The sequence below is a fragment of the Mytilus galloprovincialis genome, chromosome 2 (assembly GCF_965363235.1).
Source record: "Mytilus galloprovincialis chromosome 2, xbMytGall1.hap1.1, whole genome shotgun sequence".
Classification (NCBI taxonomy): Eukaryota; Metazoa; Mollusca; class Bivalvia; order Mytilida; family Mytilidae; genus Mytilus; species Mytilus galloprovincialis.
Window position 1 is genome coordinate 94,206,480 of NC_134839.1, and position 14,156 is coordinate 94,220,635.

Below are 14,156 nucleotides of genomic sequence, written 5' to 3' on the forward strand. Positions count from 1 at the left end.
ACAATATTTACACTAAATTTATTTTTTTATTTATCTATAGTTTGTTGAATAATTACATACTATGAAAATGAATGTTTGATATTACAATGAAGACATTAAATTAGCATTTGCTGATATTGTTTTAAGTAAAGGACATTCAGAGTAAAAAAATAGGCTTGTCAATTTGGAGTTCAAAACTACCTGTCTGGGATTAGATGGTAAAGACTTCCACCAAAAGTCCAGTGTTTTGTTATGTCCTCATCAAGTCAGAGTGGGCATTAAGTTTTTAACTTTGTCCATATGTATGCCCTACGTCCTAAAATTAGTTTCCATCCTCCAGCTTTAGTTTGCCTGTTATGAAAATTGTACCCAATGCATAGCACCGCTAAGCTCTGATTAATTTGGATATGGGTGGCGTCATTTTAAATATTCTAGAGTTATGTCCCATTATATAGGTTTGCCCAATGGACACATTCTTATTCTATTATACAACATTTGCCCTAAAACTCAGATGAAAAATGTACTCAAAGCACACCCTTTTATAAAACACAAGACCATCACTGCTGGAAAAAATAGCACTTTATATTGTGTAGAATGTGGTTACTTCATTTCTATTGAATCCACATAAGAATTGATTGCATTGTTCTATTATTAAAACCTAGAATATAATAGTGGAGGTGTTACAAATAAATATTCCATTAGTATTCAAGTCATGTGGGTAACCACTCCTTTCTGGCCTGACCCTGTATCATACCTGTCAACCTGTGACGATGAAAATGCAGGTCATGACCTGCATTGAAGAATCAAATCTCAGGTCATAACGCGTACGAACTTTTTCGAGCTGAATTTCAATATTTATGGTGCATTTTCTTATAATGTATATCAAAGATACCAAAACATCAATGCATTTTCACTTGGTTAAGTCATTTTAAATCTTATTTATTATTATTTCATTGCACTTTTAAAGATTTTTATAAATTTGTGTAACACAGTCTTATGTTCTTTACTTTTTGTCATCATATAAAATTTATTTTTCAAATGAGACTACTGGCTATGTAGCCTTTAAACATACCATGTAGAGGTATTACATCTATGAACATTCATCTCTCAATTGACAAGGAAATTAGACTATGATAAAATATAGTAATACAGTTAAAGGAAGTATAAATGTAAAAAATAATTTTCAACTTTTTTTTAAAAATTGTATAAAGGTATAAAAATAATGAAAAGTAATTTTTCAATATGTATTTGAATTTTATATTTTTATGATTTAATCTTTTTCACCCATAAAACGTAAATATAAGGAATAATTTTGAATGGTGACAAATAAGGGGAAGTAACTCTAGTTCAAATATGTTTGTAAACCAGTAGTGCAATTTATTTACGACCTAAAGCTAAGGCAATTGGTGTTAATTAACAGTGTGTTTGACACCAAAGCTGTCAAGTGAAGCCATGCACTTAATGGGTCACTTAATTTGTCAGTTTACATAGCTAGATGAACTGCCTGTTCATGGAAAAATTACGAATTTGCCGGTATTTCAAAGGAATATTACTTATGAAAATCAATCTCAAGGCTAAGAAATACGGGTGAAATTGGGTCATTTTCGGAATTCCCAGGTTATTTCAATGACCCGGCGGGTGTCCCGGGTGATCCCTCAGAATTGTGAAAATCTCGGGTCACACCCGCAGAATACGGGTCAGTTGACAGGTATGCTGTATATAGTGAAGAAGATTTTCACTTATTTAAGAAGTGAATTGATTTTTATATTCCAAATGGGTGACCATTTTTTTATGAGGTTGACTTTCTGTCTTTCTATTGGTATGGGGTATTTGAGCATGTCCACTAAGATTCTTTTATTATATACTATATTATAGTAAAACAAGACGTTCAATTTATTTTTAATTTCCAGTTCGTACCATCCCCCAAATGATTACTGTATGGACAAACGACTGTTTACCCAACAGATGGCACCAGATGAGAGAGCCAAGCATGCCTTTTACTGCCAAAGACACCAAGATGATGTAAGTTGTGTGATAAGAATATGTAACCATATATAGGTCATCATGTCTCCTCCACACTATCACAATTCCATGAACAGATCTAGAGAACTGTGAAATCTGGGTCAAAACCCTAAATTGGAAGATATTTTTAAACAGTTCACTGTAATTAATTAACAAGTTTCTAGTTGTTGTGACCATAAACTACCTTAAATCCAAACTTCAACCTTAACTCACACAGTACTGAAACATAATGCCCCTCTACTATTGCAGGCAGTCAAGAAAATATTTCATGTTCAATGTTGAATTGTGTTTGAGAGACTGAAGTAGAGATATTTTATTTCTTGCATATTTGAAATATCAAGGTCATAGCCTAGTTGAGGATAGGTGAAAAGAGTTTAAAACAAGAAAAAATAACTCTTTGGAAATTTATTTACATTTCAGCAAACTCTACAAACAATGTTAGATGTTTTAACACCAGATGACATGAGAGTACTGATTGAGAGTATAGACGAAGACAGTCGGAAAGGGGGTTTCCAGAGGGTATTCCCCACACCTAGTACTCACAAATACCTACGATTCTTTGAATCGGCCAGGTATTATAATTTACTGTTGGATCAGTGGGTGCAGAGATTTAACAGAATGGAACAGAAAGGTACTATTACGGCCAAGATACATTACATGATAGGACATAAAAACAATGTAAAATGAGGAGATATGGTCAGATTGGCAATGTGACACTTATAATAAAGTAAAGAAAATAACTGTCATCATGTTTTGAAAGAAAACATTGTCATTAAACATATCCAAAGAATTAAATTTATATTTGTATGTCTAATTATTTATTGTTTCAGAATCACAATTTATATCAGTTCTAACCTAAATATTGTGAATTATAAAGTATCTTGTATAGGGTAGAATAGAATAGAATAGAATATTTTCATGCCCTAGGAGGGCATATAGCATACAAACAATTTTATTATAAACGATAATATATGTATATAAATGTGAAGAAACAAGAAAACAACATTTTACAGTGCTGTTTGATATAATTTTCATTGGTGCAGATGTGATACATTGTAATCTGTTTGAACATATGCCTTATAAAATTTTCACCTGAAATATTGTCAATAATTGTTTCAGGTATACTTATTCTGGAATCATTTTGTGAAGAAGGTGTTCATTTAGAAAACCCATCATCTAGTCCTCATCATCAGGTAAATATAGACAGTTCTACATTGTTAACTGATTAGGGGAAAGTTGTTATTAGTTTGGTATTAGTCTTCAGTGTAATAAGAATAAAAATCAGAATCTTATTACATTCATTTGATCACCCATAATTTTAAAATCTTTAAAAAAAAAATCATCTCCAAAACCTGTAGCTCAGTTAAAAACAAACATCATTACATTCATTCCATTGCTATCTTACATTGAAATGTGTAGTTATTTTCCTCTCATTCAACCAATATAGGCAGGTGTCAAAGTTGAGCTGTTAACCTTTGGATTAACGATAATTTAAGATCATCTATGAGAATATATCTTATAAGCCTAAACTCTGGTCTTAAACAGTTGCCATACTTATCAGATTATTCCATGATGATGGGCATCATTTGGTATCTATGGCAATTTGTATAAACAATGGGTTATTTCTCAACTACAAAAATTAACATTGTATTACAAGTATGTTAGAAGGTATAAAAATGATTTCCATATGTTTATAAACCAAATATTGTCTTTAACCTAAAAGGGATTACAACTAATCATTGACACAACTTTGAGCTTCATTGCTGCAAAACAGTTCTACTGGCCCAGTAATTGAAATAACTTGCTACAAATGATAATTTCAGAGTATGATTCATGAATCCTGAAATGAGTTTATATACAGGGTTATATGGTTTTAAAATGCATTTGCTTTTAATGGTAATAAACTTTATGATAGCACCAAAGTATATTTAAGTAAAGTCTGTTGCATAAAGAAAATGTAATAGTATAGAAACCTCTTATTGTAGTGGAGTTCTCCCAATAGTCTTAACAGTCATAGAGATCTTAGAATGCAGAGTGCTCCATTGTCAAAACATGCAGAGAGTAAGGACCCAAAGTCAGTAAAACACAGGTACGGAGTTCTTAGATCTCAATCCTGGCCATTGATATTTGATGCCAATGAGGAGGATTATTTGTTAGACACGGATGAGGAGGAGGTTTTATGATGTCTTTATTGGACAATTTTAGTGATTTATGATTATAAAACACAATTTGATATACAATGATGCTTTGATACGGCTGTCCAAAATAAATGAGTTATTTATATATTATTGAACAAAGACTGCTGATTTGATACACATCCATTTTACAAAACTCTTCCTCTGAATCTGATGTAAATAAAAAATTGGGGAGAGAGAAATCTCTTTTGTATGTCAACAGATTTGAGGAAGCATTAATGGTTAACATTATAATAGCATTGTAGGGTTGGGGTATCCCTTTTTCAGTTCACTCATAGTTTTAAGTTTTATTTTCATTCATCTTTTCCAGACATTTGTTTTAGAATTTATAACACTAAATTTTCAAGATCAAAGATCAAACAAGAAAAAAAATTACAATGAAATTTAGTGATAAAAGTATTGTAGTGTTTTGAAACATATCACCTTTATTTATGTAAATAGAGAACAAATACTCTAGAGAGAAAAATGGTTCAACCGTCCATCCTCTCTTCCAAAAACAAAACCAAAATAGCTCAAATTGAACATAAAAATCAAAATCAAAAGATTATTTGTCAAAAGTTTCAGCATATATTTTGTTGTAAACCTGTTCCGATTCACACTTACAATCTGTTGTAAAACCTTATCCACTTGTTATTGTCTTTATACTATATGTTTATTTTCATTTTCTTGTCAACTTGTTATTGTTTTTATACTATATATTTATTATTATTTTCAGTGCTTCATCCTCACAGCTGCCAAAAGTTTCTAAAAAGCCTCCCAAGGCACCAGTGCATGCATCCAGTCACACTTCACAAAATGGTTCTGTGTCACTCAGCACAACCCCGTCTCCCTCATATGCCCAGTCACCTGCGCCTAGTTACGCAAACGCTAAAGTGACCGTCAATCCAAGATGACTGGCGGTCCGCCTGCCCCCACTTAAAGATATATTTAATGGAAGCTTGCCCATGTTCACCTCACGTCGTTATCAGCGCCAAGTCAAGTCAACGACAGTCTCTCGTAGTACTGAATCTGGTGCTCGCAGTGTAGACCCAAGCGAGACTAGAAAAGAAGGAAGGAAATTTCAAGCTAAGAAATTTGAAGACTATTTCTATTGACTGTCAGAGATAACAGTTGGCTGGTTCACACCTCATGTTGACCTTGTCATTATTGACCTTGTCATTGTTCACATTTTAGTTTGTCCTTTTTATGTGTATTTATTTTTTCCACTATTTCCCACATGTTACTGTTGTATTGTTATGAGAAAAGACTTTACAGATCAAAACATCTGGTCAAGGATTATAATAAATACTAAATTGAATAAAATTATATTGAATAAGCATCTTATATTCAGTGTAACCATCAAACACAAGTTTAGTGAAGCTGATATGAATATTTTTTCTAAAGAAGATGCTATTTTTATGAAAATTGGCCAACATGTAGGTACTTTTACTAAATCACTTTTAAAGTGTCATTTATATAACAATGTTATTACATTTAGTATAATTTTATTGAAAATTAGACTTAATTATGACCTATACTACCTGTATTTCTTATAAAAGTGTGATTTTATTTTTTTTACTAAGTCATTTAAAGCAATATGCAATATTCTTTACAAACTTCATTGAAAAACAAAGATAAGATATCTCAACAATAAAATCCATTTAACTGAAGACTACAAAACATTTATTAAGTGTAATTTGGAAAACAATGGAATTTTCACTTTTACAAAAAATTATTTGATATATAATTCCAACTGCCTAACTATTGATTCATAAGAATGACTTGACAGTGTATTTACTAAGTGAAGTCTTTTCCCATTGAGTACAGTATTATCATTATGTCAGTGTTAAATATATATAATGTATTGTGATGCTCAGCACACATTAATACAACTATCTGGTGCAGTATGAATGAGTGATGAAAGTTTATTGTCCTGTATTTAAACACATTTTATAGGTATGGCCTTAGAATGACACTGATTAGGTATATATATTCTCAGGGTTAATAACAAATGCTTTCATTCCAAATTGTATTTAAAATTTATATGATTAAATAAGAAAAGTTTGCTCAACTTAATGGCACACAATAAACTTTTTGTTTCGTTATTTTAAAAGTTGGATAAAACTGCATTCTAGCAAAGAGTGAAGTCTCTCAGCAGAAAGTTTTAATCATGAGCAGTCATAAATTTCTCCTTGATTTTTTTATGAATAGCCTACAAAAGGTTATAGGTTTTATGCCACATCTACAATAGAAGGGGGCATTATTTTTTCTGGTCTGTGCACCCTTTTTTAAAAGTCTGTCTGTCTTGTGTCAAGTTTTAATTTAGAATTCAAGACAATTTACACAAGTAAAAAGTTTTGGTCACCTTGAAATCTTGTACATGCCTTCAATATGTTGAGAACCTTTTGAAAATATAAAATAAATCAAATTAACAGACCTGCCAACTTTTGAAGATCTCCATGGGGGATTTAGTGCATGACCAGATTTTTAAGGGTTACAATTTTTGCGGCGTTTCTGTGTGCTCTATTTTTTAACTCTGAAATGGTCTCATATTTCCTTTTTTCTTTCTTTTGGTATGATGATGTTGAGCTAATAAGCCTTGATTTCTTTTATTTGCATGATTCTTGTACTTATTAATTGGCAAACTAACTTACGAATAGAGAAAAATGGCCTAAAAAAATAAAGGATACAAAGTGAAGACCCCCCCCCCCCTCCCCCTTTTTCTCCCTCGGAAGACCTTCTTATCTTTGCACCATGACCCAATAGATCTAAACCTAAATATCCTAAAGTTAAAAGGATGAAAACAGATTTTGAGTTAGTCTATCAGTATTTATGAGAAAATGAATAAAATTTGAGTTATCTTTCTTTGTGTTCAGAGGTGCTCTTACCAGCGGAGGCTTATACACAGTAGAAGTTAATACAAAATGGCGTCAAGTTAAATCAGAACTGGACGGAAACATTTCTAATTTCAAAAATTTTAGCGGATTTCAAGATAAACGTTGTTTTTAAAGAGTTCATTACAGTTTTCGTCCTTCAGTTAATTACGATTTTGTTTTCATGAAACTACGGTAAACGTTGCAAATTTTGATCATACGATAAATTGATTAAAATAGAAAAGCCGACTGACCGATTCTGTTAACAAATTAATTAATTTTGAGGATAGTTATGACCCATCAGATAAGCAGATTACCTGTAACAACAAATTAAGACACCTGTTTTGACTGTTGATTAGCACAGGGAAGTAAACTTGTCATGATAATGTCGCCAGGTAATATTATAGATCTATAGAAATTGATCAGAAAAAATTCAAAATCGGTAACCAATAATTTGTTCAGGTAAATTTTGTGAAAATTGGGATTTTGACTTGTTTTATGATCACGATATCAGGATTACGGTTGAGGCATGAAAATCGGGATGATACCGCCAAAATTGGGATAGTTGGCAGGTCTGAACTAAGATTTTGAACCTAATTTTGTAGTTCACTGAACAATAAAATGTGAAGATGTAATCAGGGTATGCTGTCCTCAAGACACATATTCTTGTAAAAGATCAGATAATAGATGTATTAAACAAAAAAAAAGCATTTATTTTGTTGTCAAACATTTTCTTGGTTTTTGCCAAATTTATACATAAGTTAATATCTCTTCCTGATAATTATTATACCATTTTTTAACGGAATTCAAATTGGTAAGTCTTTCAGTAAATGCTGTTTTATAACTTTGAATCTCTTGTTTGTTTGGTCTTATTTAATCTCAAGGGCTCCATCATGTCACCTGATTTAGGAATATAATCTATCTCCTGATACAAAAGTTTTTAGAAGTGTTTTATTGAATGAAAATGTAGAAATGTTTAGATGATAATTTATTTGTAAATAAATCCTGTTCATGAATGCTATGGAGAATGAATGAATGAATGTTTGAAGAATTCATGTATTATATGAATAAATGAAGGATTGTAGATAGTAGAGAGTAAGAAGAGTGGGTGTGTTTACTCACCCCAGTAATGATTTAGGTCATGTTGAAGTTGATGTAAATTTTGTACATATATTTTACTATTTTAATATGGATTGTACACCAGAAATGGGACCAAGTGCATTTCAAAAGAATTTTACCGCAACATGCTGTTACTAATTGATTGTTTATAAAGTATCACTTAATGCATATCTTATTTTGTTTTATAAAAACTTCTCAACCTCAGTTTTGTTTCAATACATTTATTTTATGAAAGTGGCAAAGTAAAACAATATTATGACACCGACTGCTGTTTAACGTAATGTGACATCCTTACACCTTTACGCAGCATTTAGCTATAGTTTAGAGATTAGTAACAACGTTTAATGGTCAAATAAGAGCAATCTGCTTTATTTTGGAGGAAAAGTACTCATCTCATAATGTATTTTATTGAAGAAAGGAATGTATTGGAATAAACACACTATGTCATCACTAGCTGTTATAACCTTTGTCCTCTGACCTTGTTATGACTTTTGTCAGTTTGCTTTTTTTTTTTAATTTGAGAATCAAAATTGTTCAATAATTTGGTAAAATTTGGATTATGAAGAATAATATAAAAAAAATGGTACAAAATTATGTTTCAGTGATACTTAAAGCTTGTCAAGAATTAATCATTCCTACCAGAATCCAATGTTATGTCAAACATTCCTCTCTTAAACTGCAGCACACTGATATTTTTATGTTGTTGATGTTATTTTATTTACATATTTTTAATGGTATATGTATTCATGTTTACATCATTTTATTAATCTGTTACTTTTAAGGTGCTATATCTAGAATAGTTGTCCATTTGTTTTATATATGTATCATTACTACACACAACACATTCACATAAATTTGGGCACACAATTCCATCAAATATGTTTGGGGACAGGCGGGTATAAAACTAGCTAAAGAAGTTAGCAATTTGAGTTTTTCTGTTGTATATTTTTGTTTATTTGTAATACCTTTGATATGTAGAATTAGGGAATTAATCAAACTTCAGGGTTTTTAAGAACAGGGTTCAAATTGTACTGCTGTTATTTGTTACTAATTATTGTTTGAGATATCAGGTAGCTAGTTTGACGATTCAGGTTAAAATGATAAAAGAATATTTTCATGTTTCAAAATACTGTTTCAAAGATTTTTTTCTAGGTTACATTTAACCATGAATTAGTAATGACATTGTAAAATTAAAAAAAAAAATAAGAAAATTAATGTAATTATTAGCTGAAGAGATTTTTTAAATGATTTGTTTTAGTATGTAACTGAGTTGTAGATAGATATTATTTTTATTACATTACTTTATTTATTTGCAATGGCCAAGTAAACTAAATATGTAGATTTTTGTCATCTGTGTAAACAATAGTTTTGGTATAAAGAATTTTTTTTTAAGTCCAGCAGACAAGTAATATCTACCACAATATGTGTATGAGTAAAAGTGACCAAAACAATAGAAATCTAACACTCAAAAAAGATAGTCTCATCTTCTGATAGTGTATAGGAATTAGACTGGAATGATTATCTACTATTGAGATTTATTTGGCCACATAATTTACAATATTATTTGCTTTTAGATGATAGACCAAAGATGAGAATAAAGTTGTGATAAGTATGTTAGTACAACTTGTATTATACTGTATGTTAGTACAATTCGCATGTATACAGTGTACTTAAGGATGTATTCTTCTGACTTTTCAGTCTCGTTCAGTCTCGTTGAAATCTCGTTCTTGAATTATTTCCAAAACATGTGATAGAAGTGGAAAATATCAATGAATTTAAAAAATATTATAAGCAAACATAAATCTGTGAAAAAATTGTGTATTTACAATGAATGGTTTTTGCGTAATCCAGTTTTCAAATTTTACGACCAATCAAGTCAGTATTTTTATCCAAAATTTTGAGAAAATGGGTGAGGGATACAAAAAATGATTTTACAAGAATCATGTACATCCCATATCATTTTGATCTTTTTAAATTTCTTAGATATGTCTTTTTTTCATTCATTTATAACAAAAAAGTTGAAATAATATGCATTTTGTTCTTAAAACTGAGAAAAATCACAAAAATACAAAATTGACAGCATGGTAAATTTTACACAAAAAAGCGTCAAAATATGATAAAACTTTCTTATATTAACACCTACCTATAGTTTTTGTAAGTAAAATTTATTCAGATTGGTCCACTTCATCTTTATAGAAAGTATGAGAAAAAGTTTAATTGTGGAACTGTGATTTTTTTCATGATAATAGCCCAAAAATAGGTAAAAATCGATGAAAAATGGGAAAATCATCAAAATTGGGCATTTTCAAAGGGCCGTAGCAAAAAAAGAAGTGCACCACCATATGATTTTTTCTTCACCAATTATTCTGTTACAGTCTTATAAATCAAAAAATCAGGTTAAGAAAAAAAGTTTAATTCTAGAAATTTTTGGCTCCTCAGAGGTGTACATCCTTAAAAGAATTTCTGTGATAATATTGTGTTCTTAGCAATCATGCAAAGTATTCTTGAATATGGATAGTAATCTTTCTGATGTAAGCATACATATGATTGGCCAGTAATATTCCAAATGTAAGCATAGAAATGCATGAAATGATTGTATAACTGTTCTTATGAAAGCCTTCTTACTTTTAGACATCAAATTCTTTTAAAAGGTTTATTATCCTTTCATTGTTCTAGAAGCTTCTGTGATATAATGTACAACCTGATCACTAGGAGTCTTTTAGTTCGAGAAAGAAGGATTGATAAGAGCAATTTATTTGCCCCTGATATTGAAAAAAAGAAGAAGGAAAATTCTGTCATTTCTTTTTAAAATTCGATGATGTTACTGATAAACAGATGTCCTTTTTCAGATGTAATTTGGTTACTTTGGTGCAGAAATATTATTTGTGTACATATACAAATTTTTGGCAAAATTAAAAATGAACAACTGCCTCCCCTAAACGAAATTATATCCACATCAACTTCAATGCTTTAGGTAAATTTTGGCAAACTATCCAAAATGAGGTAATTTTCATAGTTTTTCCTTACAATTTTTTGTTATTGTTGAGATTTAAAGCAAATATGTAAGACTGAATTTAAAAGATATTAAATTAAACAAAAATAAAATTTCTCAAATAAATGTAACTTCCATGACTGCACATGCAATCCATGACAACAATGTGGAGGAATATAAAAAGAAAAGCTTTAATTACCTCATCAAATACTGGTGTTCGAAAAGTTTCTAAAGGATACAAATTTTACTAGTTCAAATATTTACAAGGAACAATCTTAGATGCTTGTGCTTAGATGTAAGAGGCAATTTCTAACCTCCTGAAACCAAACTTCTTACGTAAGCATTTGGATTCTTAAATTTAAGGTAACTCAAACATTGTTTTTAATGAATTATGCAGTGTATTCTCTATCACTTCCGTTTTTTCTGTGTGAGATTATTGAGGAATAATGTTTAAGTCTATGCTAGATCATTTGCAAGAAAGATTTTCAAAAATGAGAACTATAGAATATTATCACTTTATCCTGGATAGCTTCTTGGATGCATTACTACTAAGTCTTATTATCTGCTCTGGTTTTGTGCTATGAAAATGTTAATATATTTGAATGATTCATTGAAACATCTATGTAAAGATTTTACTGTTACTTAAGATAGAAAGGAGTTATGCATAATTTGTAAGTTATCAAAATACACATGTTTTTGAGATTCTGACAGAAATTATCGCAGAAAGAAGAGCTTGCCAGTTTATAAGCTATGTCAATATAATTTATACCTTGAACTATGACTCTGTCATATTGTGATTAGCTAGTCATGACATGTAATAGATTGTTTTGCAGAACAACTGTTATAAGTTTTCAGATCAATCTTAATGTCAATTTAAAAAAAACATAAATTAAAGTTGATTTTTAATGTAGAAATTTGCATTTTAGGATATCAATAATTTATTTTTTTCATTGCGACCTTTTAAAGTCGTGAATGAAAGCAGTAAGGTTTTTATACTGTAAAGGATTTGATCTTAAAAATTAAATGATAACTCTGTGTTAGTGCCAATATATACATGAATTATCAATCTAGTTATTAAATAAAATATTCAGTACACCTAGACTTTGTTTTCTATGCTTGACTAATAGTATTGATGAAGCAATGCAATTATAAGTTTTATTATCTGTGGTTAGAAAACATAAAAATAAGATGTGGTATGCTTGCAAACAAGACAAGTCTCCTCCACCTACTTTTAATGTATTACTTGCCACTATGAGTTAAGCCATTATTGGTTACTTATTGAACACTGAGGCATACTGGTCCACTCATGTTTCCTCCAACACTGAGGCATACTGGTCCACTCATGTTTCCTCCAACACTGAGGCATACTGGTCCACTCATGTTTCCTCCAACACTGAGGCATACTGGTCCACTCATGTTTCCTCCAACATTTAATATAAATAAAAATGTGGGTCATTCGTCCCTATTATGCAGTTAAAAATGTTGGGACCATATACTGTTAGTTTGTTTCATGGTGTACACCACTGTGCCAGGATAGAGAGGTTTGAGTGCTTACCAGAGCTTACAAGTGTTTAACAAGCCACATTTGATATCCACCTTGTACCAAGTTTGAAGCCTGTATTTCAGTGGTTGTCTTTTTTTTCTGTCTGTTATATTTGTTCAATGTTTATTGTTTTGTCATAAATTGGGCTGTTGGTATTTTTGACATACCTGCAATAAAAGTGGAAGAATGTGAGGATGGAATGCTGGTATGAACTATTGGTACAAAGCTGTGTGTTTCAGAGTAGAAGACCTGGATGCTTCATACCTTGTATGAAGATTCCATATATATTACAAAGTTTTATATGTCAATTGTCCTTGATCTTATTTTCATGGTTCATGGACTGCTTGAAAAAAAACTGTATTTCTGACACAATTATTTCTCACCTACTAAGAGTAATGGGATAACTATAATTAGTAAATGGGATCCTTGTCAGACATGGTTTCCCTATCCTCCAACAATATTTCTGTGATCAGTTGTTAAGGTTATGCTTTCAAGTCTCTATCTCAAATACTGTAGTCAGTAGGTCAGCTTTATTTGGTGTACAGAAGATATACATGTCAGTTTGACAGGTTTTATCTGACCTTGAGTTTATTTTCAGTTCATTAGGTCAATGTTAAGTTTATCTCTCATAGTCATCTGACCTTGACTGAATTTTCACGGATCATTGATATCAAGTCTATGTAAAGCTTGTTATTATATAACCCTATTCTTTAAGAAATTCAACATAAAATTGATCCATGATCAGTATATAGCCAGTTGGATATTTCAGCTTGTTCTGTTGTCTAGTATTGTTTCACATTTGGTCTTTTCATGGCCTTTTAAAGCTGACTGCGGTTTGGTTTTGCTCATTGTTGAAGGCCATTTATATATGGTATCTGATTTGCTCATTGCTGAAGATCATAGTTAGCTGCAATCTATATAATCCACATCACTTGGACTACTGTCTCAGCTAAAATCATACATATGCTTATTTAAATAATGATCAGCATCACAAATTAAGAATAAGTCAATATGAATGAGATTGTCACTCAACCCTTTGTATGAGTTTTTGTGCCTAAATCACAATTTCAATCATTTTTGTCGTTTCTAAACACAGTGAAACAGTAGAGACAAGGAATTGCAATTTCTGAGGGCATTGACTGTGGCAGCAATCTGAAAGATTTAGGTAACCCCAATTGGTTTTATATGTCAATGAAGTTGTAACAGTGTTCGCACATCTCTTTTTCAGAAGATATTATTTGATCGTGAGCCTGCAGTCCTGCTTCATTGACATTGAATGGTTTGCATAACATACATGTTGAAGCATTGTCATTTTAATATCAATATTTGTATTTAAATATCAAAATCATATACAGGTAAGACATTTTGTAACGTTTTCCTACGTTACGACGAGTGATTGATTGATTGTTGGTTGCTTAACTTCCAGTGGACGACTGGAGTGAGTTGCTTTACTA

The 14,156-nt window shown here is 30.9% G+C and overlaps 1 protein-coding gene across 5 annotated transcripts in view; it reads left to right on the plus strand.

The window, feature by feature from the left end:
* The window catches only part of LOC143064924 (tubulin monoglutamylase TTLL4-like), a 45,633-nt gene extending 33,375 nt beyond the window's left edge, over positions 1-12,258 (plus strand). For all 5 annotated transcript variants that reach the window (XM_076238136.1, XM_076238138.1, XM_076238137.1 and 2 more), the window contains 5 exons: positions 1,890-2,001; positions 2,422-2,632; positions 3,121-3,194; positions 3,987-4,090; positions 4,912-12,258. In XM_076238136.1, the coding sequence (XP_076094251.1) occupies positions 1,890-2,001; positions 2,422-2,632; positions 3,121-3,194; positions 3,987-4,090; positions 4,912-5,089 (679 nt within the window). In that variant the 3' untranslated portion in view covers positions 5,090-12,258. The remainder of the gene's footprint in view (positions 1-1,889; positions 2,002-2,421; positions 2,633-3,120; positions 3,195-3,986; positions 4,091-4,911) is intronic.
* Positions 12,259-14,156: the final 1,898 nt, after the last annotated feature.